The sequence below is a fragment of the Trichechus manatus genome, unplaced genomic scaffold, assembly GCF_000243295.1.
Source record: "Trichechus manatus latirostris isolate Lorelei unplaced genomic scaffold, TriManLat1.0 scaffold00233, whole genome shotgun sequence".
In the NCBI taxonomy this organism is placed as follows: domain Eukaryota; kingdom Metazoa; phylum Chordata; class Mammalia; order Sirenia; family Trichechidae; genus Trichechus; species Trichechus manatus.
The window spans coordinates 1,499,661-1,508,807 of NW_004444169.1; the positions used below are offsets into that span (position 1 = coordinate 1,499,661).

Consider the following 9,147-nt stretch of genomic DNA (forward strand, 5'->3'; position numbering starts at 1 on the left):
TAGTTAACTGTCTTGAAAACCAAAAGTGTACATTTTGACATTGCCTCTCCTCCTCCCAAAACTGGATAAAAACCAGTAAAGTGCAACTTGACAGTGATCTCAGATTCTAAAGAGGCTGCCAAAAATCATCTAAAATCTAAAATCATCTAAGATGCTATAGATACTAACAAGAAACTATAACAACTAAAAAAAATGGTGATACAAAAAATCTAAGGGCAACTTAAATAGTATCCTTAAAGGGTCTACTATCTCACTGCAGGACAGCGTATACCTCACATCTCTTAGAACCCTGTAAAGCCAGTGTTTCATGTATAAGAATCAAAACCTACAAAAGCTACTGTGTCAAGTAAATTTCATTTCAGAAGAGTGGATCAATAGAGCTGTAACTTGAATCCTCTTTGTTAGGAATACAAGGATTTTCTCCCAAATAAGATTCATAACAGCTGCAATATATCCCTTGAAAAAGAATGTAAGCCAAACCAATGCCTCTCAGATGCTCAAAAACAATGTAAAGTGCATGTGAGAAACAAGGAGATAGCTGCTTTACTCAGAGATGCTTTGAATTACTACTGAAATCTTAAAGCAGCTAAAGTATCTGCAGAATCAAGGAACTGCTACAGTTCTCTGTTTTTTCCTTTCCCTCCGTCTCACCCAAAACAAGGATTCACTCCTACTGCTGTGATGACAGGAAGAAAATCACATTAAAAAGGGCTGATGTTCTCTATTGGTTGACAAAGTTATTATAATTTTATACAAAAAAGTTCCCTGCAGCAAGTTACTCTGCCTACTGTGAAAGGTAAACCTAAGATAAACATGTGAAGAATCTCATAAGACTCCAGCTGTTGGAGGGTCTCACTTCATCCATGTTTGGGGAGAATCAATTTAAATAATCTTTATACACTTTAAAGAAAAGCATCGTCCAGCTGCAGATAGCAGCAGTAAAAAATAGGGTTTCTCAGCAATGCATGGAAATTGTCCTGGAAATGGTAATGCTCAAACCAAGCTTATTAAAGCATTCTGAACAGTATTTTTAAAAAATCAAGTATCAAAGAGGATAGGATTTGAAGTCAACAATCATTCCTGTGTGCAGTGTTCTATGTACAAACCGCACATTTCTACAGAATGATGAGCTGTATCAAATACTACAGTGGAACAGAAGAAACAGTTGAAAGTAAACTCAAATGGGGGAAAACCTGGCAGAACCCAAGAAGAAACTTTAATATCTTAGGTGTTCTGAAAATAATTCTGAAAAAAATCTCCCTCTTCTTCATTATCTACTCTGATTCATTTGGGACCAGGAGGGACTGTGGCTGGATTCTGCCCTGATGAAGCTATAAATGCCTGCAAATTCACCCCCGGCTGAAATGGTCCCACAGATTGGGTAGGAATTACTACAGGCTGTGTTGTTGTTCCTGAAATTCCTACCCACTGTACTGGATACCCTGTCCCCCCAACAGCATTATACTGACAAACATGGGGCATTCCATATGATGATAATGGCCCAGGAAATGAAGGGAGTGAGAGTCCTTGTGGTAAGGAAGTTGGGACAGCTCCACGGATTTGGGACAGAGAAGAAATCCATGTTGATGTGTAGCCCATAGTAGATGGAGTATTCTAACAAAAACAAAAAATAAAAACAAAAGATCAGTTTATTTAGTATATGCTTTTTACCCATCTATATCCTTCTTACTCTTTTTGGCTTACAACCTCTATTATTACTATGAATGGCTACCATTTTTGGAGTACCTTTCTGTGTGCTAAACATAGTTACATGCTTTATCTCATTTCACCTTCATAACTGCTCTGCAAGGTAGGGATTTTCAGATGAGCAAACAGAAGCTCAAAACTGGTAACTCACCCAACACCACAAAACAAGTTAGTAGTGAGGCAGGGAAATGAACACAGTTCCAGCTAACTTCAAGGCCCTTGCTACCCTACATCCCCATTTACATTTCAGTTCCTATTTTCCTCATGCCAGCACTACTCTTCTATTTTTAGTTCCTTCTGCCAGTCCCAGGCATTCTCTTATGCAGCACCATAAACAAGAATAGCCAGTCTTACTACGTAGTTCTTTGGAGACCCAGGGGCATGATTTGGTGTGGCATAGTGGAAAGAGCCTGTCATATAGTAGGGACACAATAAATGTTAACCTCCCTACTCTTTACCCCTTCTACTCACTATCTTAAAGTCGACATTTCTGTTATATTTTTGGAAATTTAAACTCAAGACAAAGAGATAATTATGTTTTTGGTAGTATTGAGAAAATATATTCCTACCTGACTCTTTTTATCATATTGTATTGTGATTATGCATATGTATGGAGAATACTGAAGTCTTATGTTCATGGGAATAAGTTTAATGGAAGTAAATAATCTCAATTAAAGGGAAGGCTGGTATCAGTCCCAAATGCTTACTTCTTCTAAACTTAACTGAATGGTAAAAGTGAAACCCTTTCAATTAAATTTTCAACTTAAAGTTAGGGTAAAGGGTTTTAGCTTGACTCAAGAATGAATGAGAGTATCTCCTGTGGTGAAAAAACATTTACTTAAAGTTCAGCAATCCCTTCTTCATATCAGTGTTTTCTTTCTGTTAAAGTAAAATTAAATTTAATACTTCTAATTCAAAACAGCACATATAGTATGATTGCATTTTTATAAAAGTATTTCCATCCATCCATACACAGACATAGAAAGATATCTGAAATGATGTTTATTTAAAGTTAATGACAATTATTTCTGGGTGGTGGGATTTGATGGTGTTATTTTAAAATCTCTTGTACTTTCTGCATTGATTAAGTTTCCTTAACAAGTATGCATTATTTTAAAAACAACAACAATGTGATTTTTATTTTTAAAAAAGACTGAATTGGACTTGCAATAAATAATATTATCTTGGATATTTCAAAGGCATCTCAGATTCAAATGCCCCAAAACCAAATATGGGAACTTCCCATACCAAAACACATCATCTGCTTTGTTCCCTGTCTCAGTGATTGGTATGCTGGAATGGCATCTAGTTATACAAGCCAGAAACCTAGCCTTGACATCTCCCCTCTGCCATATATCCATTCCATCACCAAATCTTGTCCATTTTATCTCTTAAATATTTCTTGGAATCTGTTCACTTCATCTCCACTTCCCCTTATCTAGACTACTGTGACTAACTCTTAACAGGTCTACCAATATCTACCAACCCTCCTCCCTCCCTCCCCACTAATCCTTTCTTCTTACTTCAGCTAGAGTGATCTTTTCAAAAAGCAAATCTGATCATGCTAACCTTAGGGCTTCAATGGCTACCATCTTCTTAAAATAGACAAAGTTCCTAACCATTGCTACTTTTAAGACTCTACCTACCTCCTTAGATTCTTGGTGCACCAACTCCTCCTTGCTCTCTTGACTTCATCCAAACTGGCCTACTTTCAGTCCCTTCATGGGTCCTTGTACAGGGCCCTTGCATATGCTGTTCTTTCTGGTTGGAATCATATTCCCTCCTCCTTTCACCCAGTTAACACCTACTGTCCTTCAGATCTCTCCTCGGTCATCACTTTCTCAGGGAAGCTTTCTTTGACCTCCCTTTAACTAGGTCAAATTTCCCTTACTGTATGGAATCGTATATCTCTGCCTTGTAGCCCTTATCACAGTTGTAATTTTATATTTATTTATGTAAGTCTGTTAATATCTAACTGTCCCACTAGAGTATAATAAGCTCCAGGAGGACAGGGACAATACTTGTATTTGCTCATCAAACCTAGTACCTAGCAGAGGACTTGGCACACAGTAAAGAGGTGCTCAAAAATAATTTGTAGGAATAAAATTTTCTAAGTAAGGCTGTAGAACAGTAACATGCAAGAACATTAAATAGTGAGATGGGCTCGTCACACAAAGATACAATCAACTGAACCTAAAAATACAAAACTAGTAATCATTACCATATATAGGGTGCCTACTATGTGCTAAAGGAGCCCTGGTGTTACAGTGGTTAAAGTGCTCAGCTGCTAACGGAAAGGTTGGTGGTTTGAGGCCACCAGCTGCTCCTTGGAAACCCTATGGGGCAGTTCTACTCTGTTGTATAGGGTTGCCATGAGTCAGAATCGACTTGACGGCAATGAATTTCATTTTTTTTTTTTTTAATGTGCTAGGCACTTTATAGGTGTTATCCCTGTTTTAAAGACATGGAGACTGAGACACAGAGATATCAAGTGACTTGCCTAAAGTCATATCACCACCAGTAAATGAATGGGCTGAGATTGAAATCCAAGTCTCTTTAAAGGCCTTCATTGTTTTTATTAATACTCCATTTTATACTCACTCTTCCTCCAAACATCCCCCATTATACTGCAGTAAATCACCCTTCTACTGGTCAACAAAAGCTTCCATTCACACAGTATTCAAAGAGTCTCTCAAAGGCAGCACAGATATATTTATGCCTTGAAATTTGCCTCTAAAGGCTCCCAATTTTTACAATGGTGATATAAACTGTATATAAATTGGTGCCAGGAGTAAGATAAACACACAAAACTCCCAAGCAGATGTACTGCTTACTAGTTTGGGAAACCTAGGATTTTGAAACTTGTTATGCAGCATTAACAATATATATGTTTTCAGACTTTCTTTAGCAAATTATATTCAATGACTATATACACACAAAAAAATATACACATAACACAGACACACATATACAGATATATCTCCTTCAATTATGAGAGCTCAGATTCTATGGCCCTGATTCACATTTTAATAGGTTTATGCATTTTGAAAAACTAATACTTACCTTAAAAACTCAAACACAGAAAAGTACAAAGTAAAAAAAGGGCTCAAATTCCACCACCCAGCATTTTACTCACAGCTTTTCATATTTCTCTATGCATACAAGTAAAATGTATATAATTTTACATAAATTATCTTATAACATATATACTATTCTATAAACCTGCCTTCTTCCCACTCCAGAATGCATTGTGGACACCTTTCTACATTTCAATTGCATGTTCACCTAATACCACATGCAATTAACTAGGAATCTAGTCCACAAACATAAGACATGTCTTATAATATTCTAGCTTAATGAGTTTTAAAATTCCTTTTCATACTGAACAAATAAGATAATTTATTGGCTCAAAGAATACTGATGTGCAACACAGGGTAGCTTTTCCTCAAACTCCAAACTCTTCTTGTATCACAGGATTAAATTAATCCTCACTCCAGATGCTTTCTTCTTTGATATTTGATGGTTGTTTCTTTTTCCCCCTCAGGTAGCATAGTCTAAAACAAGGATCAGCATCCTACAGCCCTGCCACTTGTTTTTATAAATAAAGTTTTAGTGGAACAAAGCTATGCTCATTCATTTATGTATTGTCTATGGTTGCTTTTGCACTACAATGGCAGAGCTGAGTAGCTGCATCCACATGGCTTGAAAAGCCTAAAATATTTACTACCTGGCCCTTTCCCAGAAAAAATAGCTGATCCTAGGTCTAAAACATAATTTGCTCAAAGACATAGTAAATTTAGACAAGGATAAAAATCTCTATGTTATCAAGTCATACTACTTCTCTCATAGTGACTATAACTACAAGAGGCACACAATTACAGGCATAAGTGCATCAATTGTTATGGTTTTAGTTCTCATAAATAATGAGGAACAGGTATAAACAACTTACTTCATATGCTTTGTTCCAGTTGTCTGTTTCTAATTTCTGTTGACTCTGTTTAAGTTGGTTTAAACTTGGCTTAATGAGAGAATTTCCTACTGTTTCCTTGGTCCAGTCATCTACCAGCTTGTGAAAGTCATCTGTAAACATCCCTTTTTTACTAGCTGAAGACTGCTGGCATGATACTGCATTATTCTCCACACACAGTGGATCTATGAAAAAACAAAACAAAACAGGGAAACCATGAAATGGTTTAGTATTATACAGGCTTCCTACATCATTCTCATTAAAAAAAAAAATCATAGAGTTTTAATTTCGCTGACTGATTTATAAGCCCAAAACTTACAGAGTACGTCTAAAATCAGTTTTAGGAAATGCAGTTGTGAAATTTAGGCACAATAACATTTCCAGGGATTTAATTAAACAAAAATGTGAAAATTTATCATACATTTGTTATGACAGTTTTTATTTTTTATTGTGCTTTAAGGGTAAGTGTTAGTTTCTCATACAAAAATTTATACACACATTGTTATGTGACCCTAGTTGCCTCCCGTATAATGTGACAGCACACTCCTCTTCACCCCGGATTTCTCGTGTCGATTCAACCAGCTCCTGTACCTTTTTGACTTCTGATCTGGTCTTCAGACAGGAGCTACCCATTTAGTCTCATGTATCTAGTTGAGCTAAGAAGCACTCTCTTCACAAGTATCATTTTATGTCTTATAGTCCAGTCTAATCTATATCTGAAGAGTTGGCTTCTGGAATGGTTTCATTTCTGGGCTAACAGAGATTCCAGGGGCCACGTCTTCCATGGTCTGTCCAGTCTCAGGCAGACCATTAAGTCTGGTCTTTTTACTAGAATTTGAGTTCTGCACCCCACTTTTCTCCTCCTCCATAAGGGACTCTCTATTATATCCTCTGTCAGGGTGGTCATTGGTAGTAGCCAGGCACCATCTAGTTCTTCTGCTCTCAGACTGATGGAGTCTCTGGTTTATGTGACCCTTTCTGCCTCTGGGGCTAACATTTTCCTTGTGTCTTTGGTGTTCTTCATTCTCCTTTGCTCCAGGTGGGTTGGGACCAATTGTTGCATCTAAGATGGCTGCTCACTAGCTTTTAAGACCCCAGACGCCACTCACCAAAATGGGATACAGAACATTTTCTTAATAAACTTTGTTATGCCAATTGTAACACAGTTTATAAAGACAATGTTCTACATTCTACCTTGGTGAGTAGTGTCTGGGGTCTTAAAAGCCCATGAGCAGCCATCTAAGATACTCCACTGGTCTCAACCCTTTGGGAGCAAGGGAGAATGAAGAGAACAAATACAAGGAAAAGATTACTCCAAAGGACTAATGGACCACAGCTACCATGGCCTCCACCAGACTGAGTCCAGTACAGCTAGATGGTGCCTGGCTACCACCACTGACTGCTCTGACCGGGATCACAATAGAGGGTCCTGGACAGACCTGCAAAAGGATGTAGAACAAAATCCTAACTCACAAAAAAAGACCAGATTTACTGGCCTGACAGACTGGAGAAACCCCGAGAGTATGGCCCCTGGACACCCTTTTAGCTCAGTGGTGAAGTCACTCCCGAAGTTCACCGTTCAGCCGAGGATTGGACAACCTCATAAAACGAAACGGGACTAATGAGGCACAGCAGTCCAGGCACAAGGACCAGAAGGCAGGAGGGGACAAGAAAGCTGGTGACAGGGAACCCAAGGTTGAGAAGGGGCAGTGTTGACATGTCGTGGGGTTGTTAACCATTGTCATAGGGCAATATGTGTACTAATTCTTTAATAAGAAACTATTTGTCCTGCAAACCCTTCATCTAAGGTACAAAAAAAAAAGAATTAATCTATGTGAGATCAAATTGACAACAGCAACTCAAAAGTTTTGATGGGAAGCCTAGGGGACAGTGAGTTGAAGATAATGGTGATGGAATAATTTGGAAAAGCATAGTGAGAATAGCAGCACAACTGAAGAATGTCATCAGTGGCACTGAATTGTACACGTAGAAACTTTTGAAATGGTGTAACTTTGGCTATGTATATTTTCACCAAAAAAAAAAAAAAAAGGTCCTCCAAGGTTGAGAAGGGAGAGTGTTGACATGTCGTGGGGTAAACCAATGTCATAAAACAATATGTAGACTGACTATTTAATGAGAAACTATTTGTTCTGTAAACCTTTATCTAAAGTACAATAAAAAAATTTAAAAAAAAAACACTTTGTTATGCCAATTGACCTAGATGTGCCCTGAAACCATGGTCCCCAGACCCCTACCCCAGATACTCTGTCCCTCAAAGTGTTTGGTTGTATTCAGGAACTTCTTAGCTTTTGTTTTAGTCCAGTTGTGCTGACTTTCCCTGTATTGTGTGTTGTCCTTCCCTTCATCTAAGATAATTCTTATCTATTGTCTAGTTAGTGAATACCCCTCTCCCTCCCTCCCTACCGTTGTAACCATCAAAGAATGTTCTCTTCTGTTTTTAAACCTTTTCTTGAGTTCTTATAATAGTGGTCTCATACAATATTTGTCCTTTTACGATTGACTAATTTCGCTCAAGCATAATACCTTCCAGATTCATCCATGTTTTGCGGATTCATCGTTGTTCTTTATCATTGCGTAGTATTCCATTGTGTGAATATACCATAATTTGTTTGTCCATTCGTCTGCTGATGGGAACCTAGGTTGTTTCCATATTTTTGCTATTGTGAACAGTGCTGCAATGAACATGGGTGTGCATATATCTATTCCTGTGAAGGCTCTTATTTCTCTAGGATATATTCCAAGGAGTGGGATTGCTGGATCATATGTTACTTCTATTTCTAGCTTTCTAAGGAAGCACCAAATCGATTTCCAAAGTGGTGGTACCATTACACATGCCCACCTGCAGTGTATCTGCGTTCCAGTCTCTCCACAACCTCTCCAACATTTATTGTTTTGTGTTTTTTGGATTAATGCTAGCCTTGTTGGGGTGAGATGGTATCTCACTGTCGTTTTGATTTATGTTTCTCTAACGGCTAATGATGGTGAGCATTTCCTTGTGTATCTGTTAGCCTCCTGAATGTCTTCTTTGGTAAAGTGCCTGTTCATATCATTTGCCCATTTTTTAATTGGGATATTTGTCTTTTTGTTGTTGAGTTTTGCAGTATCTCGTAGATTTTAGAGATTAGATGCTGATCAGATTTGTCATAGTCAAAAATTTTTTCCCAGTCTGTAGGCTGTCTTTTTACTCTTTTGGTGAAGTCTCTTGATGAGCATAAGTCTTTGATTTTAGGAGCTCCCAGTTATCTAGTTTCTCTTCTGGTGTTTGTGCATCGTTACTTATGGTTTGTATTCTGTTTCTGCCATGTATTACAGCTCCCAGTGTTGCCCCTATTTTTTCTTCCATGATCTTTATTGTTTTAGATTTTATATTTAGGTCTTTGATCCATTTTGAGTTAGTTTTTGTGCATGGTGTGAGGTATGGGTCTTGTTTCATTTTTTTGCACATGGATATC

The 9,147-nt window shown here is 37.7% G+C and overlaps 1 protein-coding gene across 1 annotated transcript in view; it reads right to left on the bottom strand.

Moving 5' to 3' along the window:
- Positions 1-494: 494 nt before the first annotated feature.
- The window catches only part of WNK3 (WNK lysine deficient protein kinase 3), a 312,303-nt gene continuing 303,650 nt past the window's right edge, over positions 495-9,147 (bottom strand). The window contains exons 23-24 of the mRNA XM_004389125.2: positions 5,657-5,859; positions 495-1,614 (exon numbers count right to left, since the gene is read on the bottom strand). Of these exons, the coding sequence (XP_004389182.1) occupies positions 1,285-1,614; positions 5,657-5,859 (533 nt within the window). The 3' untranslated portion in view covers positions 495-1,284. The remainder of the gene's footprint in view (positions 1,615-5,656; positions 5,860-9,147) is intronic.